Source organism: Drosophila obscura, unplaced genomic scaffold (genome assembly GCF_018151105.1).
Source record: "Drosophila obscura isolate BZ-5 IFL unplaced genomic scaffold, ASM1815110v1 contig_4, whole genome shotgun sequence".
NCBI classification, from domain to species: domain Eukaryota; kingdom Metazoa; phylum Arthropoda; class Insecta; order Diptera; family Drosophilidae; genus Drosophila; species Drosophila obscura.
In genome coordinates, this window is record NW_024542828.1 from 8,147,730 (window position 1) to 8,170,988 (window position 23,259).

The window sequence follows — 23,259 nt, forward strand, 5'->3', positions numbered from 1 at the left end:
TACTGGTGCCTGGTGCCAGGTGCCAAGCGATTAGTCACGCCTCCCATTTGCCGGCAAAACTGCAATCAGAGTTGTCAACGCCCATGCGCGCCGCCGCCACTTGGCTTCATCTGGGTACTTTATCTCTAGTTCTCTCTCCCTCTGATGCTAAATGTTCGGGTGGTGCTCGACTTTTTTGTTTGTTTGAGTAGCAAACCCGTTGATGCCAATCACCGACTCCCATATAGAGCAGACATCTCGGTTCCAGCTGCACCTGCCCCATGCCCGTGGCCATCATTTGTGGCAATCATATTATACAATATATCCAGACCGAGAACAATTCATTTTTTTGAATTTTGTGTATTATGAAATGAAACACGCGTTCGCCTCAATCAGACCAAATCAAATGTGTATGGAATATTGGTTGTTGCTGCTTGCTGCGGGTATTTCTTTTTGGTTTTATGAATCAATTAATACGCTTATGGGCAGAAGCAGAAGCAGAACCAGCAGCAGAGGCTGAAAATGCTGAATGAAATGTTGAACTTGTGCGCCCCTTTGGTCTGGTTAAGTGTTTGTTCGTGTTCTAGAGCTCTTGTCGGCAGGGCAGGGAAGTTGAGAGCAGTGCGAATATGTCGAGTAGAGTTTGGATCGATGAATTCACTCGCAGAGTGTTGGTTGGCAAATTGCTCTGGCATCCAATATGCTGTAAACTTTCCGTTGTTCAAATTAATTGGTTGGTGAAAATGTTTCAGCTCAAAAACTCTTCGCTCCTCTGTCGGCTGCAGAACGGATCTGTGGCGTGGGTTATAGCTTAGCGGCAAACAAGTTTCAAGCTTCCAATTGAAATGCCCTCCCAATAAAAAGTCAGCAGATTAATTCTTTTAAGACACATAATCTTTTATTTGAATAGAGTTTTGTTGCTTGGTGTGTTGTTTGGTTTGGTTGATGTTTCTTTTTCTTTCGATTTTCGATTAATAATTAATTTGCAGTTATTATTTTTTTCTTTCTCTTTCTCTTTTCTTTTTTGCTGCTGCAATTTGGGTTTTTGTTTCGGTTTCTTTTCAGATTAAAAGCTAATTTGTCACATTGAATTATGTTTTTGTAGGTTTTGTTTTTGCTTTTGCTTTGCGCTTACAATTAATCGTAATGTTTAAGCGAATGACAGTTGAAATAAATTTGAAAAAAAAAAATATCACTATATACTAGTAATGTATACATATATGCTTTGTGTGTGTGTTTATGTATGTAGTATATAAACTATTAATACATATGTTTTAAGTTATTTCTCAATGCATTTCGTAAAGACATTCTTACATTCTTGTCTGTTGGTTTTCCTATCCGCTCAACATCATCACAATAATTGGTTTTGAAATACATTTTCTTTGTCCGAACACACATGCATAAATATTTATAGATATACCGTATGGTATATGGTATATGTATGCACACACACTCCATCCATGTATATAAAATATAAACTTTAGAAATATAAATTCGAGGTTGGTTTTTTGTGTTGTATTTTGTTTGTGTGTGTGTGTGTGTGTTTGTGGAAAGCGAGTCAGTTTGGGCAGCGGATAATCAAAGCGGGCTAAAAGCGAACTTAGGATATAAAGCTTTCTGGCCTGGAGCAAACGGCCAAGCGAAAGAAGAGACAAATGCCAGGGCCATTAGAGAGCACTGCAGACCCAAGTATGTTTAATACATGAGCCGAGGCCCCCCCACCAACGAGGAGGGGGCTCTGACTTCTGACCTACTCGCACAGCCGCCGTCCATTTCTCACTTGAAATTAAAACTAATGAGGTATTTAGCTGCACGCAATGCCATGAATTCTATACAAAGAAAATTGACTTTAATGGACCGACCGCCCGCTCTAAAATAAGTTACTGACTGACTGACTGACTGACTGTCTCTCTGGCTGTCACTCTGGCTGTCTCTCTGGCTGTCTGACTGGTTAAGCTGCGACTACAGCTGCAGCTGAGGGCGACCATTGCATTGATTGACGCGCTTTCAATATGAAAACTGCGGCCATGCAATGGTCGCACCCTAGGCCACGGCCACAGGACACGGCAGACGAATGGCCAGACGGGACAGACAGGGCGACAGTTTGAAAAGCACTGCTCGGCACTAGGTGCTCGGTTGTAAGAACTACTACACTTATGGCTCGTATGGCTCTAGAATACACATATGCTTTGCACATTGACTTAATTAACTTATAATTGAATGTTTAGCGTTTCTCGTTTCTCGTTTCTCTTAGCCAGAATGTTTTGGAGTTAAAGCTTTTCGTGTTTGTTTGTTTGTTTTGTTTGTTTGTCTAATAAATATTTACACAGATCTCTCTAATAATATTAATAATAATAATAATAGTTCTAGTATAAAGTTAATATAAATAATAAATTAGCTGGAGCTTTCGTGTGTGACTGGTTTAAAACTGTGCTGTCTTTGCTATATTTTCTCGATTGGTTTTTCGATTTGTGTTTTGGGTTTTGTGTTTGAGTAAAAACATTAAATGTTCATATGATACTTAGGTACATTGATTCCTATCCTTGGCTTGGTTCCAGTTTACAGTTTGATAATTTCTTATACGAATTTCATTTAATTTGACTTGTACACAGATGTTTCTATATTGTTTTGTTAAACTTTTTCTTTTTAAAGGTACTTTTGTTTTTTACGCTTATTTTTTGTTATTCTTTGTTTTTTTTTGTATGCACATCAAACTGTTTGAACAGTTTGACAAGCACTCGCATATATCGTTTTTCTTTCTTTCCTTCTTTCTTTCCTTTTGTTTTTCTTGTTTTTTTTTTGGCATGAGAAGCTTCTAGGACAGCATTTTTTCGGCTTACAAATTCAAAGTCAAACACTTTTTGTTGTCTTTGCTAATTGGTAACTTACAAATTACGAATACTGTTTTTAGAATTCTTCAGCAAGTGAGTGTACTCCGTTCTCCGTTCTCCGCGGGCAGACCGACCTCCCTTAGACCTCTGTGGGCATGCCACAGTTGGACTGCAGCTTCTTGGAGCCGCGAAAGAACATCTCGAAGAGGCGGCCATGGCGCGCCTGGTACTTACGCGGCGTTGGCGGACTCAGTGAGATGTGCTCCACAATGGTGATGCCGCGCTGCAGTTTGGGGCGCATTTGCCTTGTCTGCGACGGTGGTGGTGGTGGTGGTGGGGCTGGAGCCGTAGTCGCTGGCGGCGAGGGCAGGTCCTCGGACTCTGCCGATCCTCGTGTTGTCGCCCCAAAGTTGATGATGGTGCTGCAGCTGCTGTTGGGCCGCAGCGTCAGCGTTGTGTGGACCGCTGCGGGCTGGCACTGGCTGACGAGGGAGCTCTGGGGCGTCAGATAGCGACAACTGTTGCTACTGTACTGGGAGAGTTTGCTGCTGTTTCGCTGCAACTGGGCGGCATGGGGTCCGGCCACGATTCCGCCCCCACCAGTGCCATTGGTCTTGATGCTGCTGCTGCAGTGGCGCTGCAGGGAGCTCGACGAGTCCAGGCCAAAGAGCCGCTTGACTCCGCGGCGCACCCGCTTGTTGCGGTAGGCGAAGATGAAGGGCGAACTGAGGTTGGCCAGCAGTATCATGAAGATGGCCAGCTGCGAGGAGCCCCCAAAGTTGGCCGCCGAGAGGCGTGCCTGCAGCAGCACCAGCAGCCCAAAGGGCAGGTAGGAGACCACGAACATGATCACCACCAGGATGCTGATGCGGGCGGCACGCGACTCCTCGCGGTACTTGAACAGCGAGCTGGCATTGCTCAGTCGGTGACGCAGCGAGCTCATGTAGCTGAGGGCCTTGGGCGAGGCGTGGATGGCGGGTATCTGGAGGGCGTGGCCCGAGGGTCCGCCCAAGCTGCCATGCAGCTGGTGCTGATGTTGCAGCTGCTGGTGGCGGGGCGAGCTAAAGTGCGGGTGGTGCTGCTGTGGATTCTGCAGGCTCTGCTGGTGCTGGTGCTGCTGCTGCTGCTGCTGGTGATGCTGCTGGATCGACTGCTGCTGCTGGAGCTGTGCGTGCCCCAGCAGATGCGGCGATCCACACTCGTCGCTCAGCGAGTCCTGGCGCAGTTCCGTGTACTTGTGCAGATTGGGGGAGCTGTGCACCTGGCGGATGCCCTGCAGCCGGTTCGTCTCGCGCAGATCCTGCGAGGAGGTGCCCAGCAGCGGCAGCTGGCGGGCCGAATAGTTCCGCTTGATCTCGCCGCTGGCTGTCTGGAGGGTGAGCAGAATGTTCTGGTTGCGATCGGCCAGCGTCTGCTCCGGCACGGGCATTAGCTGGATGCCAACGTTGCTGTCCGCATCGGCGTCCGAGCCTCCGTCATCGGAAATGGTCGGCAGGAGCACCTTGGCCGCCGAGTCGCGGCGCAGGCAGCTGGGTGAGCTGCGCTGCTGGCGCTGATCGATTTGCATCTGAAGACCGCCCACACTGGCGCTGCCTCCACCGCCGCTGCAGCCGCCATGGGAGCTGGCCGAGGAGATGGAATGCCGGTGCACGCACAGGCTGTTGGCATACTGGCTGTTGGTCTGTGCTGCCTGGTGGGCTCCCGTCAGATTGAGGGCGCTCTGCAGCAGCGGCGAGGATCCGTTCTGCCGCATCCGCAGTCCGTTGCCGCGTGCCTCGCTGAAGATGCGCCAGTACATGCCGCAAACGAAGCCAAAGGGCAGCAGGATAATCACGATGAAGTACACGCAGGCGTAGATCACACCGAAGATGCTGTTGGAGCTGGTGATGTGGAAGAAGGTGGCCGCCAGACGCCGCTGCCGGCTCAGCAGTGTGTCCGCCTCAAAGTCGAGCACCCGGAAGGCGGACAGCGCCCCAAAGAGTATGCCAATGACCCAGGTGAGGGCGATGAAGACCCATGTCTTCACGCCCGAAATGCGGCTGTGGTAGCGCAGGGGATCGGTGACTGCACACCACGTGTCTCCCACCACGAGGAGCACAGCGAGGGCGCCCAGGGCGGCCGTCATGTCGATGGACCAGCAGCGCATCTCTACAGGCGGCAGCACCAGCGCCGGTGTGGGCGCCGGACTGGGTGTGCTGGCAAAGGCGCTGAGGTTATCCCCGTGGGTTTCCGTCTCCGTGATGACGATGCCGCCATCGCCCCGCTCGTCGATGGTCAGCTCCTGGCAGTAGGTGGCATTGCACTTGAAGATGGTCTCGATGGTGTCGCCATCTGTGACGTTTCGCCGCACCACGATGCCGTCCTGCTCGACCACCTGGCCTTGGCGTCGGATGGTAACCTGATGGTTGCCCGGCTTCGAGTAGAACTCGATGCTCTCCGCTGCGGGACTGCCGGACTGAGCCTCGTTGAGGCTCCTGACGCCGCCCAGAAAGAGTGTGGGCGCGAGAATGCAGCAGCCGATCAGATTGATGGCCAGCAGATTGATGGTGAAACGATTGGCTGTGGTGCGGAGTCCGGGCGTGATCCAGAACGCGCACAGCGCCAATAGGTTGATGAGGAACGAGACGAGCAGCAGGGCCAAAATGAGAAAATCTATGGCCATTCTTGTGGCTATTTCTGTTGGAGTTTCCCGGCAGATGGTTGCACGCACATCACTTTACAGTTCGACAGTCACTCTGTCTGTCTGATTTCGAATTTAATTTTTCGATATTAATTTTTGTTTTGTTTTCTTTTGTTTGGTTTTATTTTGGTTAGCTTTTTTTTGCTGTTGCTGTTTTGTTTTGGTTTTGGTTTCGGCTTTGCGCTTATGTGTGTTTGGCTTTGCTTATGACACAAATTTCACTCGCTTTTAACGTTTCTTTTCTGGTATCTTTTTTTTCACAAACTTTCAGCCAATTTCTGTTGTATTTCTGTTGTATCTTTTCCCGACAACAAAACTTTTCGTACTTTTGTTGTTTTTTTGGTTGAAAATGTTTGCCGTGCCGCGGTACGGATTTTTTTTTGTTTCTTGTTTCTTGCGAACGCTTGCTAATTTACACGCGAAGTTCGTCGTCGTCGTCGTCGTCGTGTTCAACAAAATAATACGATATTCCCACTGCCAATATGTGGTTTCGGTTTGTGTGTTTTAAGTGATTTATTTCTCGCGGTGTAGGGCGCGCACCGATCGAGCACGATCTTCACTGCGAAGCGTTCCAAGCACAACTGTCGTGTGGGGCTGCCGAAGCGCCCCCAAATATACGCGAAGCGAGACTGGCCGACTGGGAGACTGGGAGAGAGCGGAAGGCCCCCCACAACAGGGTATATTTTATGGAAGGGTATGGCGAGCGCTGTGAGAGCGGTGAGCGCTGTGAGAGCAAGCGAGAGCGTTGTGGCTGCCTAACTGTGATTTGCAATTCCCACGCTCCGACTTTGAATGCTGCTGCAAGTTGTTCCTCTGCCCGCCTCCTGCTGTCTGTCTGTGTGCGTTGCCAGCCTGTTGCCAGCCGGTCTTTATCACAGAGTCTCTGCCTCCGTTTGTGGCTCTTGCTGCTACTTTTGCTGCCGCTTCTGTCCTAGTTCACGATGCCCGGCAATACAAATTGTATAATCTCTTTTTTCTTTGTTGCAATGGCAATTGCCGCTTCACTTTTGCTCTGTATTACATCAGAGCTCGATGCTACTGGAGCGGTAGTTGGCTACGTTGCGGTAGGGGGTGGTTGGGTGGTTGGGTGTTCTCTCTGCAACATCCAGTGCAGTGCTGCAGCAGCAGTGGCAGCAGCAGTGGTGGGGTGGCCACGCTCTATTTTCCTAACCATAAAAATTGCATTTTTATTGGGCCGACCGCTGTGCAAATAAACAACGACACAACACTTATTGTTTCGCGTTTCTTCTCCTTCTGCCAGCTGATGAAATTCTCACTGCAAGAGAAAGAGAGAGAGATGGAGAGTGTGAGTGTGAATGAGAGATATACATAAAGAGAAAGAGAGAGAGAGAGAGAGTGAGAGGGTGAGATATGTAAGCGATAAGGCTGTGATTGTGGGGACTATGCTATTATTATTATTTCTGTTTTGATTGTGAAATTAAAAGCAAATACAAACTGGACCAACATGAGACAGCAGATATTCGCGTGGAGAGAAGAGAGAAAGAGAGAAGAGGCTGGCTGTCTGGTGCCCAAACCGCTTTTACGAGTGTACCCTGTAGTCGTAGAGCACAAGGGTATTATGGTACTCGAGCTTCAACTCACTATAAATAAATAAATAATATTGCCTGCCAAATATTTCTGCCAGAATTAATTCCCAAATTAATATCCATCCAATATTTAAATATTCCATTTAATGAAATGGTATCCAATAGTCTCTAGACTCTAGACGTGTCTTCCCTGTGTTTCCAACCCACAATGAGTCAGACGCGGTGTAGCTTGGCTTATATATTTAAAAATGGCACGCGTCTGCTATGACTACATTTCTTATCGACTGCATGATAAGGAAGAAATATTTCACAAGGGCAAGGAAGCAGCCAGAAGTGTCTCTCTCTCTGTGTGAGATGGACTTCAGTTCAGTTGACATGGAAAACAAAAACTAGTTGTTTACCAACTACGCATTATACCCCTTGGCGCTCGGCCCTCGGCCATCGACCGCCGATCAGCCGCTTACAACATGTCTCCAATGAGCTCATCGTCATAAAGTATCTGACGCAGTAGCCAGAGATACAAACACTCGAAGCCATTTAGCCAATTGCCTCTACTCGAGATCATCCAAAACGCTCTATGGAACGCACACGAGTCCCATCTTTATGCCGATCAGCGTCAGAATTAACCACCAGCACATCACATCATTGAACACGCGACCAACGACTGTGAAAAATCAACAGAAATCGTTTTCATCTTGGGCGACTTTTTTTTCTGTTCATTTCGGTGTCAGGCCTGAGCGGCGATTGCATGCCCTACTTACACTCTCGTAGGAGATACATATAGGTATATATTTTTATAAATAGCCGGCGTGTCCACAAATGAGTCGTGAAAATGCCAGAAGATGCCAATGAAGGATGGCCAATAAAGATGGTGCAATTAATTGCTGATTTTACTCAGAATCAAGTCAGGGCTGAATTATTACAATTATGTATATCTCTACGATAATTATGGTATATAATTCATATTTTTTGTTGACTAATAGAATATCATCAGGGTTAAATGTTCAACATCAAGGAAATAGTTGATTGTAAATAAGTTTTAATATATTTAAAAAATAAATCTTAACCCAATCTGATACCCTGCCACAGCTGAAAAGTTCAAAACGAAAACCTCCGCCCACTAATTTGAGTGTTATCAGTCAACTGAGAGTTCGATCAGTGTCCGTCAGCCATCGATCAGTCATATGTTGAAGCCCACACCCCCTAGAAACCAACCAATCATCTATCCATCCATCCATCCATCGCGTGTGATGTTGTGTCAATAAGGTGCCTGCCTAACTAATTCGTATTTGCATTGGGTTCAGTGAAAGATACGTGTATCTATTATCTACGGCACTTTAAAGTGTGAGAGCGATCTTTTAGCGGCACTTTAGGGGTGTGAATTTAACGCTCGTTTCAACGCCTCATCATCCAAGTAGAAAAAAAAAATGCCATCATCGTGGTGATATGATATTCTTTACTTGAGTCTGAAAACTCTTATCAGTTATATTGAAGGCAGTGCATTGAAATATTTCGATTATTTATTGATAGTTGAACACAAAAGGCAATTTGCACTTGATCAAATATGAGTGCAAGTGTTGATAATACAATACAAACACTGATTGTTAAGGCATACTCGTACAGAGGCAAAACGCAGTTTTGAATTTACTTTGTTCTCAAATTGGAGCTTCCGCTCGCGTGCAGAATCTAAAATTCTTAGAATTTTATTAAATTCATGGGGAAGAATATGCCTATAAGTATATGCATACATATATATTCAGACTCGGGAGATCAAAGTCGATTTGCCGCACAGAAACGTGCTATTCTGTATATATTATACTCTTGCAGCGGGTATTCTAATTAGTGGGGGAGAATGCTGCCATTAATTGGAAAAAGAATTTCCAAATATATTTACAAAGCAGAATGGATAGAGCCAAGGCACAGCATCGGCTGATTCATTCCCTATAGTTTCTGAAATCTGCAAATCTGTTATTTAAATTCTTACGAAAATTTTATTTATTTACTTGCATAAACAATTCAAAACATAGCTAAAGTCTACGTATGAGTTGTTGCTGAATTGATGAATTTTTTTGTTCTGATTTAGGTACAAAAAAATGCCTATTTTCTTTAAAAATATTCCTCGCGAAAATATGCTCATTTCCGGCTTTATCTGGGCTTTTTGATATTAGTGGTGTGTCTCCGTTTTCTATATGCACGTATCATACATATATCCAAGCTATCCCAGTATCAGATACAACGCCCTTTTGTTGTATAAATATGCTTTTTATTAATCGCGACAATTGCATTGAGATTTGCCGGAACAAGTGTTTGCGGCTCCGTCTGGAGGTGGCTGGGATATAAATATACCGGCTTCTGTCTATTTGTCCGGCTGTACGTTGTCTAGGGCGTAGTCTTAGTAGCTGAACTGCCCGCCCTCGTAACTGTTGGACTGTTGGCACTGTGTCTGGCGAGTCTGGCGGGCAAATAATTTGCACATTTGCATGACTTGGCATGAAACAGTCACAACATTCGCTGGCATTAATAAGATAAATTTTGCAGCATGAGTAAACGAATCGTTAGAACTTCTTCGCCTTAAGCCACTCCCAGGGTGAAGCGCAAAAAATACCCGAGAACAAAGTGCCTACACAATTTACATGTTAATGTCAGGCGGAAAGTTGTGCGCTGGCCAACTAAAGAGGCTGGTCGGGTCTTCGGTCAAACGGCGGTGAGTCCCCAGCAGGCACGTGATCTGGACTGATCACTCGATCAATGTGAACAACATGAATAACAGCAGCAAAACAGCCACAGAGATACACAATAATAAAAATCTATATCAGCGTGATTCCCTGGCCTGGACAAAGAAGTTGTGAAGCAGCTCTACGAGTAAGCCCCAGCCGGTTTTCGTCTCTCTCTCTGTCTCTGTCTCTCTCTCTCTCTCTCTGTCTCTTGTTTTTAAGCAATGTGACGTCACTTTTAACGTTCGTTTTTGTATGCATTTCGAAGCTTGAATCTGAAAATATTTAAATAAAGTTTTTGCACTCACTTATGGACTGCACCCAGGGTATCCCCAGTCCCCTCCAAGACCAAACACATAAGTTTATCAGCAGCAAAATTAAAGCACTTAAGACCCATAAGACCATAAATAAAATTCATATAAATGATATTTAACCCATATTTGTTGCTGGGCCGACAGCCACCCCCACACCCACTCCAAAATGGGTGTGAATTTCGTTTTGTGCACTTGTCCATACGGTTATGGCGTGTGCATTCCCCTACCCCCACTCCACCGCAAGTCCAAAAATGGGCAGACTGCGGCGATAGGGACAGGCCCTGACTGAAGCAGCAGAGTCATTAATTTACAACGCCATGGTCCGACCGTGGTGTGCAGTCCAGTCCAGACCCGTCCCGTCCCGTCCAGTTCAGTTCAGTCCAGGGACTTGTACTTTTGATCATCATGATGTCACATGTCCTTGGGCTGGTTAAATGCTCATCAATCGCAGGGTAATAATGATGGGCCTCATCGAGTCAGTTGATTGCATTGCCCGATTGGGCGAAAGCTGGGGGGGATTTAAGACGAGTTGAAGACCTGATAACAGCTGCGCAGTATGGTAATGCAGGCATAATGAATATTTGCGCGTTGAAATGATTGCCAATGAGTGGGCACTTCTAGGCCTGAACACTTTTATTATATAACTCTGCACACTAAAAGCTGCTTGAGTGATGGCTGTACCGCCACTTCCGTTTCTAAAACTTACACAATCCGCCCAAAGATCAACAATCAATAGCAGCGATTCCATTAGTTATATTTTTTTTTTCATCTATATATTTTCAATAGGCCCAGTCAGAGGCGCTAATTGGTTTGGCACTTGGTCAGAGTCATCTTGGTTCTCCAACTCAAAATAATTAGACACTTTTATAATGCCTAGTGCCTAATGCCTTCCTTAGCCTAGGTATTTTCTGTTAATTGACAGCCCTACGCTATACGTTGGCCACACCCCTCAAACTGGGGATGACTCGCAGCGAGGAGACAGGTTGGACAAAATGTGTGTCATTTCCGCTAATACCCATATTTATTGAATAATAATGGAATATTGACAGTTTCCGTTACATGATAAGATTACGCAGAAAGGAAACTGCGGGCAGTACTCCTACTCCTACTCATATTCGTATTCGAGAGAGACAATCAGAGAGTAAGCCCAGCTTGGCCACTCCACATCCACAAACCCCATTCAATTAGCTCTGACCCTTGGGCTTAGACTTTCTCCTCTCACGGGGAATATGGGGAATATATATAAACATTATTTTTTTTTTTCTTTTATCCGCTTATAATTGAATCAAATGCGGTATAGTCAGTGCCATTGGCATCGCCAACAGCAAAAGCAAAGGCAACAAGCAAACGCAAAGGCAAAGGCGAAAGCAGAAAGGCAAATATTGGCACAACTTTTTATCTGAGGGATGTAACTTTGTTGTCAGCTCCAGCTGGCATCACCCACCACCCTGACATGGGGTTACTCCTCTGCTGTGCCATGCTATCAATATAAGTGTATCTATAAGTATGATAAATTTTCTGTTACAAACACACAGATTCATAAACATTCCATACGTAAAAAAAAAAAAAAAAAAAAAAACAAATTGCAGTTGCTGCGAACTTTTCCTAGACAAACTTGTACATGTTACAATATTTATACTGCTCATGAACATATATTGTTATTGCGGTTTGGCTTTTTGCGGTTAACGGAATGCAAATGTACGAAGAATACGATTTAATTGCTGTTCATGTTTTCCAGAATGGAAAACTTACAAAGCAAACAGGCTCCGAGGCAGGCGCTTATGGGCATTATGGCCCACTCATTCACTCACTCACTCACTCACTCTCTCTCTCTTCGCTCACCCTATTAGTTCTAGTGGAAAACTTTTCCATTAACTCGTTAACTCTCTGGAACAACAATAGGCTGGCGCTGCTGCTGCTGCTGCTGCCGCCAGGCTCGCAGCCACGACATTAACATCATTGTCTCTGTTTGTTGTCGTCGCTGTCTGGCCGTCTGGCCGTCTGGCTGTCATCAATTCTGTGTGACGTTTTCTTCCTATCGAGCAGCAGTGGAATAAAATTGATATTATGCATACATAATAAGTACAACTGAAGTCCACAGAAATTAAACATGCAAATGCACTGAAATTGCTGAGTGGCTTCGATCAGAAGTGGTAGCGTGCGGTTAATTCGATTCGACTGCGTTGGGGGAGTCTCTCAATAGCTTTAGCCAGACAATAACATGGCTAACAGCGTGTATAACTACGCAGCGTAACGGTTTAAATGCCTCGCTAAGCTTGACCTTGAATTGAAATCAACGGTGGCTCAACTCAATCAGAGCTTCTTCCACCCAAATCCATATCGATTACAAAGCACATAGAACAAAGACCAACCAGAGGTATACCAATTGCGTTGAATTCAATTAAAAACTTCAAAGTTTTAGGGCAGAGGGAGAGCAGCCGTGCCAATGCATTCTGTCAGACAATAGAGCTGCGCTCAGTATTGGTTGATTGGAAATATTTGCTGTGCCTGTCAAAAGTGAAATGAGAACAGCCACCAACCCATTCCACTCTCTCTCTCTCGCTGACCTCTCAAGCCTCCCATCGGTGACCCTCAACGATGCCTGAGCACTAACTAAGCTAATCAATTACCTAGTTCTGCCAGTCGACAGCATAATTAGTTAGCTTGTTCAAAGGCTGGTTTCAATTACAGCATGGGAACAGCATCTCCAAAAGGTGTACGACTCAGATAGCAATCTCTCAGAATTAATTATTATTTTGCGTTTGGCTTTAATCGGCGCCCTTTTTTGTGTTCAACAAAATTACATCTTTATTTGATATAATTGTCAATATTATTTTCACATTATATATAATATATATAATTATCCCAATTTTAAAATGAAACAATTTGTACACAAGCAGCGAGTGGCTGCCCTCTCCTTTTTTTGATTTTGATAATAGTTTTCAGTGGTATTAATTCCATATTTAAAGTAATTTTTAATGCGCTATATTAAAACACATTGTCACATGGAAATAATACCGGCATTTCATCAATTCATATATGTTTTATTTATAATCCTATCATTTGTGTATTTCTGCCCAAAAAAAAAAAATAAAAGAACCTAAAGGAAACACCTTTAAAGACTCATTAATTCTGTGTCAATCATTTGTTTAACAATATAATTATATAATGCATTTTGAATGATAATATGGATGCATTTGCTAATTTGCATGACGTTGTCAGATCGATGTGGTAATTTGCTTTCTGCGAATTCCAATTTATGGCTACCCGCCCATGCGAGTGCCGTGAGGGTTCAACGCACTTGCAGCATTGTCATCGAATTTCAGATTCAAATTACCCAAGCGGCAAGAGGCGACAAATTCATCAAAATGGAACTACATACTCGTACTCGTACAACAAAGGGGGCTGGGGCTGGGGCTGGGGCTGCCGCTCTGGGCCGGGGAAAGTGGGGTCAAAGTGTGGTTTTTTTTTCGGGTCATATGAAGGAGAGCCCCAGGGCTACATACACACTTCGGACCAGCTCTTGTCTCTGTTTCGTCCTCCTTTTTCCTCCTGGCTGTTGACATTTTAGTGGTGCTCGAACTTAAATTGAGTTTTGAGGTTTGCCTTTGTCACACACACACACAGCCGGTTAATGGATGACGGCTCCCGACTAATTGGCAGTTTTATTTATCTTATTGTGACCCAATTATTTTCCTATTCTGTGACTATCCAGGGCGAGGTCAGCCATCAAGAATGAGGCCTACATTGTGCGTCGCTTGGCTTGGCCTTTTTCCCAGTGGACAAGCAAAATATACGACAGACTGTGCCCCATTGATAATTTATGGGAAAACATCTTGGATTCACTATTCAGTTGGAAATAGTTTCCCTTGAGTCTGTTTGGCCTTAGCCAAGACCAGCCACGACCATGTCAGGCCTAGAAATATGATTGACAAGTTTGGCGCATTGAAAACAAATAGCATTTTAAATATTTCACAATTCAAATTTCCACGTAAATGTGTCGAGATCGAAAAGAGTTATTGAGCGTTAATTATAAATTCCCAATACCATCGATATGTGCGGAACTAACGAAATCCGTCCTTGTCTTTGCACTACGCCGCCGATAAGGTGGGTTCTTCAACCTGCCGCTTCTATCTAGCACGTGGCCGGATGAGTCAACATATTCAAATTTCAATAAATCAGATAGGTACATATTACTTTATATATATTTGATTGATGGATGCGGCTGGCGCCGAACGCAGCTTTTAGAAAGCTAATTTTTAGAAATTAACATTACTTTCTGGGAAATTTCTGGGCACATCTTTCATTTATATATCTTATCACAAGCAAAAAAAAAAATGAATTTCTAGATATGAAATTACGAAAAATTGATAACTTGATAACTCTCTGTTGACAATAAAAGTCTTTAGATAAATAAATCCGAACTCTGGTAAAAATATTGCTCTAAGTGCACAAATTTGAAAATAAATTTTAATTTTAATTTACATTTTTGTATTAATAACAAAAAATTGTTCCCAAATCTTATCTTTAATTTAGAACCAAATTTTCTAGAAATTTTTTTATTCTTGTATGATAATTTAAAAAATCTTGTAAACTTTTGCCTGCTGCCAAGAATCTCTTACAGCTCTTATCAGTTTGTTATCTCGCTCGTGTATCTTGTATCTTTTGCTTGTGTCATGCAGCAGACAAGCATGTATCTATTCTATTTACGGTTATGTGGCTGACAATTTCATTTCATCATGTTGTTTTGCATGCACGAAATTTTACTTTCCTGGCATGGTTTACTTTTATTCCTGAATATATAAATTCTTTATTGTATCTGTAGTGCATATTTTATGATTGATTATAGCCCAAGCAAACAAAATCTCCTGACTGGAATAAAGTTTATCACATGTCTGTGTTCTCTGGTGAATTTCCACCGCAAAGCAATTAAGTTCTTTATGGCCGTCAATTGAGATCACAAAACACCCAGATATTTGTCACTTTCCACTTGCCAGTCACCTTGAATCATGGCTCTCAGTTGGGGGCTTGCTGCATTAGGTTTGGCTGATGGGTTTTTTCAACATACCAGCGATAGCCATCAAGTGCTGCGCCCTGCGACTTATCAGTCTAGCGATAAAGGTTGGGGAAAGGGTGGAGACTGGAGACTGAACTTTGAGTAAATATTTGCCAGACTCTGTTCGGTTGCTACCTGTGTGGGCTGGGCCGTGCGCTTAAGGGAGCCGCCCTTCATTAGATCCGCCCACATATAATGACCCAAATGTCTGGCGTGGAATGTGACAGAGATTACTATGCGACTCTTATCATCAACGCCCCTGCGGTTAGGTGTCGTCTTATCAAAGAGTGCGAATTAGTGGGCGTGAATGGTGGTGGGTTGGGGCAGTCATTAATTAAATTCATAATTGTTGCACTTGAGTATGGGCCAGGTTGAGGGTTTTTCTTAATTAAAACCCATTTACATTTACATTTACGAGTGCCAGTGTGAGTGCGAGTGGGGGTACCAGTGTGTTCGGTTAACCGAACCGTTTAGTTTTATTGGCCTAAATAATATTGTTAAGCGGCACGCTAGGCCGTCCAGCAACCCCCTGCCTTTCCTTTGATTCCGAGTAGCAGTAGGGCAGCGCACCAGCTGTCGACCACAATGGAGGCCTTTTGTTGGCGCACTTCATAAAACAGAATGAACGCTGAATAAATAAATATCTGTGCGTTTGTGTAAACAGAGTTTAATCGGGTTGGTAAAACAGTTTAACCAAAAAAGTATTATTTTATTTTATTATTTTATAATTGCTTCAGACTGCACTTGGTGCGACCTCTTGGCGGCTTGCCTCAGCTATTATTGTCTCCCTGCTAGCCGCCCGCCCTGCCTCCCGCAGCTGTGTTGAATGGGCAAGAGGAAAAAACCCCAGCCGGCACACCACGCTCAAGGCCGTCGAGTCTCTCGCATGGAAATTGTGTAAAAGAAAAGTCCCAGCCAGATAAACAGTTCAATGCTCTACGGCAAGTTCTCGTCCACTCTATCGCAACAGATGAGTAATTTATATGGAAACACTTCACTCCACACGGCAGTAACAACTTTATTTACAACTCTGATGGCGGCTATATTTTCATTTAACTTTAGTAAGCTACAATGTACTCGCGTATGTCTTTAAAAAGTCATCTGAATATGGGGAATGAATTGCATTTTGTTAATGAACACTAATTGCACAGAAATCATACAAATTTTGTTACAGATCTCAAGCTGAATGATCTGTTAATGGCAAGACTTAAACCAGATGAGTAATTGATTTTCGAGAAGGTTCATACAGTCGTGTAAATGGTAGTGTAGCGAATCGAAATCAGAAGGAAAAGTTCACTTCATTTGAAACGTTTAATTTTCTTTAATTTTAAAGGTGATAATTTATCTATAGCGTAGAATACTTCCAGCTTTATAGCACTTTAATTTATTAATTTTGCTATGAACATAAATATTTGATAAAAATAGATTTCTAAAGGTGTGAACCGAAGAAGTATTCCTGTCTTAATACGCGAAACCTCGAAAACTCGAAACCTTTTTTCTCAATAATTACTCAATATTTAAGCTGAATTAAAGTTAAATCAATTTGTCAGATAGTTCTTGTGCTCTTTGCTGCTTAGATTCCTTTCCAAACATATCAAGGTTAAGAATCTGTGCATTAGTCAAGCAGTTTATATTATAATTTAAATTTTGTGAACACTTCCCCTTCAATAATATTGCGTTAACCATAAATGTCCATAAAAAATATAAGTAAAAAGACCAACTTTGCGTTCAACTTGTAAGTCGTTAGAGATATTGTTGGAAATAAGTTGCTTGTGTAGTTGAATCTGTTGGTATTTATAGAGTTTTGGTTTCGTGGCATAGTTGCGCCAAAGTTAGTAAATTTAGTTGCCACAGATATATACATGTGTGTGTGTGTGTGCACGACCACAATGAAAAATACAAAAATGTAATTAAAAGTTTGTGATTATCCCACGTAAAAAAGTAACCAAAATCGAACAAATGCAAACAAAGTTAATTGCTGGCCAATTGTTATTATAATCATCGTTTGCGGCTTCCATCGAATGACGTTTCTAACGAAAGTCGGGAGTTCAATGAACTGGGTTCTATTCGGCACCGGAGTAGTTGCCACTTGGGCTTCAGGTTGCCAACTTGGAGACCGACCTCCTCTGTCCACTCCCCAGACCGTTCAACGTCCAACCAGCCATGGCTTTGGGTAATTGCTGTTGTTGCGGTCATAAAATGCAATCGTGTAGAAAATTGCAAGGTTGCAAAAAAAACTACGGCAACAAATATTATACTCAAATGAGCAGCAGCAGTGACAGCGCCATAGGAAAGTGCCTGCCACAGAATTCAGCACAGAATCGAATTAAACTGTTTGATTAAAGTTGCCATAACGAGGCAAACTTTGACCCTTGACGTAGGTTGCGGCTGTCATCGAAGTTACTGGAAGCTGATCACATGGAAAGTGCCCAATTAAAGGCGATACCGATCCACTGGTACCACTGAATATTCATAATCAGCAATTTGCCAATGGTCTCTAATGGGTGCTACTCACTCCGGATATTAACAAAGGCGGACCTAAGTAGACATTCCATCCGAACCTGTTATTAGATTTACTCTGGAAATTACCTCATAAATTGAAGTGCAAGTCATGAACTGGGCTAAATATTCAGTTACAAAGGTGGCCAGCCAATTCGTATAAATGGGAGGGATGGGGAAGGGTCAATGGATGTCAAGCTCTAGAAGATATTGCATCTAAATAAAGGTAAATAAAGGTGCAAGATTTGATTCAAAATAATAGAAAACTTTCTTTGAGGCTGATATCTATAAGAACGATATTTAAAAATAATGAAGAGCAATTTATTAGAAATAAACCAATTACCAAGCAATTATTATATAATTTATGCAAAATACAAATTAATTGGCTTTTTAAAGCGTTTAAAAATGAATCTTTCAGATTAATTTGTTCCTTAAATTTCAGAAAGTGGGAATAACATTCCAAATCAGGTCTTAGATAATAGCATACCATTAAATACTATAGGTATATAAATATGTAGTAATAAAAATAGTCAACAGGAAAACTGTAATAAAATTACTTGAGTTTACAGTCCGAAGAAATTGCCCCTTCGATGTTTTACAACAAAGTTTTGGACCGGACCATTTTTCTGTATCAATCTCACCCAGTATTTGCAAACACAAAGATAGAATTTATTACTAAATTGTTAAAGTATTCAAGAGTATCAATTACAAATATTTCCTCCATTAGGAACTCAAATTACGCCGCAAATATTAAGCAGCCTCTGCGACTTAATCAAATTCTTCGAATATCTTCAAAACAAATCGAGTTTGAAACGCAATTGTCCCAACCCACAGCTAAAACTGACTTTAAATCTTCAATTACACGAACTCAACCGAATTATTCGCTTTGATTGCTTCAAAACTTTGTTTTCGTTGATTTATTCTTTCAATTTCCTTTCGTTTTTGTTTTTTTTTTTTTTGCGCCAAATGGTACGTGCCACAGCATAACCCAAAGGAATTTATATTTCATGTTTTTCAATGAAAAACAAATTATATAAAATGGTGAAATGCCAGCCAAAGAACCCGCAGAGACGTTGATGGAAAAAAAATGGTATATCAAATGGCATTTAATTCCGCGGAACAAGTGTTTGCAGTGTAAACAGACAAAAAAGTAAAGACAATTGCTGACCGGAGGCCAGTCGGGCACGCTGATAAAGTTAACACCTTTAAGCCAAAGGCGAAAGCCGAAACCAAAAAGAAAAAGAACAAAAAAAAAAACAAAGAACAATTCGCAGACAAGATAATCGAACAATTTTGCAAACACGAGTTCCGTCAGTCAACTGACACTTTTTCGTGTCCAATTCGAAGAGGGGGGAAGGGGAGATGTTCGTGGTTAGAGGACACATGGCAGGCTGACAATCGATATGACATGAAGGAGAACCAGGGACAGTTCGTCTGTTACGCAGCCTCTGGGCACCTTGGACATCCGTATCCGAATGTGAATCTGAATCTGAATCCGAGTGGGAGTCAAAGGCCCAATACCAGAGAGAGAGAGAGAGAGAGAGAGTGATGGATGAGGCCAACACTGACATGGAGAAAGCCTCAATCATGTCACAAGCGAAAGGTACATAAGTAGTGGCCATGATTAGAAAGTGGCCACGGGACTGAGATAAGGTCGGACATTCTCTGACTGATAGCAAGTGCCTGAAAACGTGAGTAGAGTTTCGCTTCGTTTACTTTTGGCAGCCAGCCAAAAGACAAAAACCAAATTGTATTTCTATTAATGAATGAAACGCACATATACTCATGCAGTGGCTGGGCGTGTGTGTGTCTCCCCTACCGCTGATTGAATTGTGGCATAGAGGCAGAGGAAATATCGCCAACGCACAGCTTGAGTTAATAAGCAGACGCACGGCACCACACGGCGTATGCGTAATTTTTGTATTTTGTATTAAGAGAAAAAAGTTCCGTGCCATGCGTTTGCGTATTCATTTATTTATTTGTTGTAAACCAAATGCTAAGAATAGCCAAAGTTTGACGTCGCTTCTTGGCTGTGTAAATCATATAATAGAACAGCAGCAGGGAAAAAGGAAAATTCTTTCAATGACTTTATTGGAAAATTGCACCGTGAACGGAAATATTCACGTGGGAAAATCTACAAGTTTTTAGTTAAATTCTCAAATTTCAAATGTCAGGGTGAGAGACCTGCTTTGAGAACCCACAACGAATGACCTATATTTTCAGCTAGTATTTTCTCGCTCTCTCTCGCTCTTCATTTTTCCCATAAACTAAATGTGGGTGAGTTTGTTGGCTTAACCATAAAGCAAAATATACGGCAACAACAACAAAATTAATATTGGCTATATATTCTGTGTGTGTGTGTGTGTGTGTGTACTTGTACTTTGCTTAGGCGAACGTACTAAAACGTCTCTATAGCCGCAACATTTTGTTTATCGAACAAACATATAACGTCATTTGGCTGCTTCCTTGCTGGGTTCTCTGTTCAGCTGTTTAGCTGGCTCTGTGTGCGCCTCTCATATGATTAGCAATTTCAAAAAAGTTGACACTCGACTGACGCATGAGTCGTTTTGTTGTACCCGCTACCCGTGGAGCAGAAGGGGTATATTGTATGTCATCTGCCAAAGGGTAAGTACATTATAATCTTCTGAATATATTTTTTCTATTTCTCTGACTACTATTTAGTACAAGTTTTAGCTATTATAGCTTAGAATATGTGGAACTTTTGTATGGGGTTTTCACTCTAATTACAAGTAGGGAGTATCTTATAGTCTGCATATCAATCATAGCAACTTTTCATTGCCTTAATAAATATTATTGATGCTCTGTGCGGTCCACACAATATTCTGACTCTGGCCAGAGTCGTTTCTGTTGATTGGAAAAGCAATTAGAACTCGACCATTCATACAATCCATGCAGACCATGCCATGTCATGCTGGTGCGAAGAGGCTAGGGATATAGATACGGGATTAAACTGTAAGATTTATGGCTTAGCCATCAAAATTTATGGCTATGGAAAGAAACAATTTTCGCTCTCCAGCGTAAATGAAGAGAAGTGTTAAGTAGCATATAACCAAGCGTTTAATATATGTACACACATGCATGTATATCGCATATACATAGAGAGCATGCGGATATGAGAGGAGCACTTTGGTTGATGGCTGAATCTGGATGCCCCTAACAGCTTCACACGCGCTCTGAAAGAGAGGAGACCATGGCCAGAGCAAGTGGCTTCAAGTGGCTTCATTTTTATGGCATCTCATGGCAAGCATTTGGCTGCCGCATTAATATATCATCATAAACAGGGGGTCCAGCTAGGAAATATGAGCCATTAGCAGATCCAGTTCGCTACGGCAGAGGACCAAGGGTGCGAGGCAGAGAAATCGCACATAAAATGTGCAAGCTGGGCAAAAAGATTGCACTTCAAAGTAAAAAGCAATTGTGCATTGGACATTTATGAGTAGCGGAGCAGCAGAGCAGAGAGTGTCAGACACTTGCAGGGGGTGCAGAGGAGATTCCTTTGATAAGACGTTAAGTTACTCATCGACCTCAGACAATAGCATCATAAAGATAAGTACGAGATTACAGCGTGGATTTCTTTGCTTAGTTATTTTGAGCTGTAATCTAAATGCAAGATATAGAAAATAGCTGCACCATTAAATGTACTGCAAGGCAAACCTAAAGCTTCTAATTCTCTTATTTCCTGTGAAGGAAAATGCTAGAAGCTAGACTTGGATTAACTATAGCTATTAAAATATGATCGAACATTCTAGAGCAGCTTCTACATGATGTAATACAGCTAGTAAAAAGAAAGGCTTGGTCTGACATTTGCATGTAGTTTGCATATTGTGCACCCCAGACATGAGTTTACCAGCTAATCTGTCTGGAAAGGTGCAATTATCTGTGTAATACCTTTTTATTAACTGTGCGACCTTTCCCACTCCAATTGAAACATCGCCAACGAGCACTTACAGTACGTACTTCTGTGCTGTAGTAGTTCCTCAATGCTCAATCTCAGCCGCCTGGCAACAGCAACAGAATCGCCTGAACTCAACTTGAGTAGAGCAGAATGGGCTTGCGGAAAACTTCAATGCTGCAATGTTTGGCCAATGTTCAAAGCCTCTTGAAGCAGCCACTCAACAATAAATAGTGAACGACAATAAATAAGCTCAAGTGCTCAGTCGCATCGGCATCGGCATCCCCAGAGAGTGGCAGGGAAATAATAATAGTACGAGAGTATAAAAGGAAACCATCAATCAGGCAATCAGTCAATACAAAAGTGTGTGTTTATGTAAGCCGCTCTGCATAAAACACACATGGCCATGGCAGGACGTGGCCAGTGTGTGCCTAAAACTTGATTACTACATCTAGAGTGCTAATCAAAAGTTGCAATTCCAGTGGAAACAATGAGGCCAGGCCGGAGCAGAGCAGAGCAACACCAGAGGCTTTATGTAACTTTTAGGGATTCCGGATGTCAGGAGAATTTCATAAAATTTCGACAGCAGCTTGGCCTGGTCAGGGGATTCTTTTTCGCTTGCGCTCTCACACACACTGCCCTGCTCTCCCTCTCACTCTCTCTCTGTGTGCACGTGCCTGGAAAATAACTATGATTTTCGGAAATAATACACACAGACACACAAGACCCAACATGTGTTGGTGGTGGTGGGGGGGGAGGCAAAAGCTGATTGAAATTTTTTGGGCGCCAGGCAAAGTCAGCAGCTGCTATGGCTAAGCCTAACAATCACTCGAATACTCTTTCAATAAAATGCAGAATGCTAAAACTGATTTAGAGAATAATAATAGAAAATAGTAAATAATTTCTTTGCATGCACGAAAACTTTATAAAATAGTTGATGCACTCCACACTCCACTCAATGACATTGGGAATGCTGTTTTTTGCATATGAAATTCTTTTCTTTTGTAACAATTGAAGAATGATTGCCAAACTGTGGACAGTGCCTGGTACCTGGGGCCAATTACGTATTCTCCTCCATCTCCACTGGCCGAACACAAAGGACTACAAAAGAGTGTCCTACCCTGCCCCAAGGCCAGTGTGTTCTTTTATTGTCATATACTCGTAATATATTCATTACTATTGCGAAGCAATTGCTTTTTATGTACCCATCTGCTTGAGTCCTCTAGCGCTTATTCCCGTGCGCTCAACTTTAATTGAAATTATTCGTAACAGAGGCACAAGTTTTGGGAATTCATTTCGTTCACAGTTTCAGCTAACAAAAGGAAAAAGTATCTCTGGAAAATACTTAGTTAACTTTATTTCACACAAAGAATACAGGAACCTACGTGATTTCTGTTAATAATTGAATGGGAAATAGTTTTTTCCTTCACCTGAATATTGGAATGCATATATGGAGGTTTATTTTACCTTTGCCACATGGACTGGTAGGTTATTTACATATTTATTGGCCAATTTCTGTACGAGTATATTACTTTGGGGTCTCGTTGACTTTTGTAGTCCCTTTTGGTGCAGGCCGCACCATCGACTGACCGAGCTTCAATTTAAGGAACTCATTTCATTCTATTTTTATTCAACAAAAGGACCCAACAAAAGGGTAGAGGGACATAGTTGTAGTCAATAGACCTCTAATGAAGTTTTATCCTTTTTCAAGCTATACACAGACCAT

General features: G+C 42.6%; 1 protein-coding gene and 1 long non-coding RNA gene across 2 annotated transcripts in view; both read right to left on the bottom strand.

Annotated features, from left to right (window-relative positions):
- Positions 1 to 2,328: 2,328 nt before the first annotated feature.
- LOC111065713 lies at positions 2,329 to 5,619 on the bottom strand. Its single transcript, XM_022354080.2, has one exon. The coding sequence runs from the start codon at positions 5,470 to 5,472 to the stop codon at positions 2,950 to 2,952; it is 2,523 nt and encodes an 840-aa protein (XP_022209772.2). The 5' UTR covers positions 5,473 to 5,619; the 3' UTR covers positions 2,329 to 2,949.
- Positions 5,620 to 5,653: 34 nt separating this feature from the next.
- LOC121404760 overlaps positions 5,654 to 23,259 on the bottom strand; it is a 34,359-nt gene continuing 16,753 nt past the window's right edge. The window contains exon 2 of the long non-coding RNA XR_005968192.1: positions 5,654 to 6,766. This is a non-coding gene — a long non-coding RNA (uncharacterized LOC121404760). The remainder of the gene's footprint in view (positions 6,767 to 23,259) is intronic.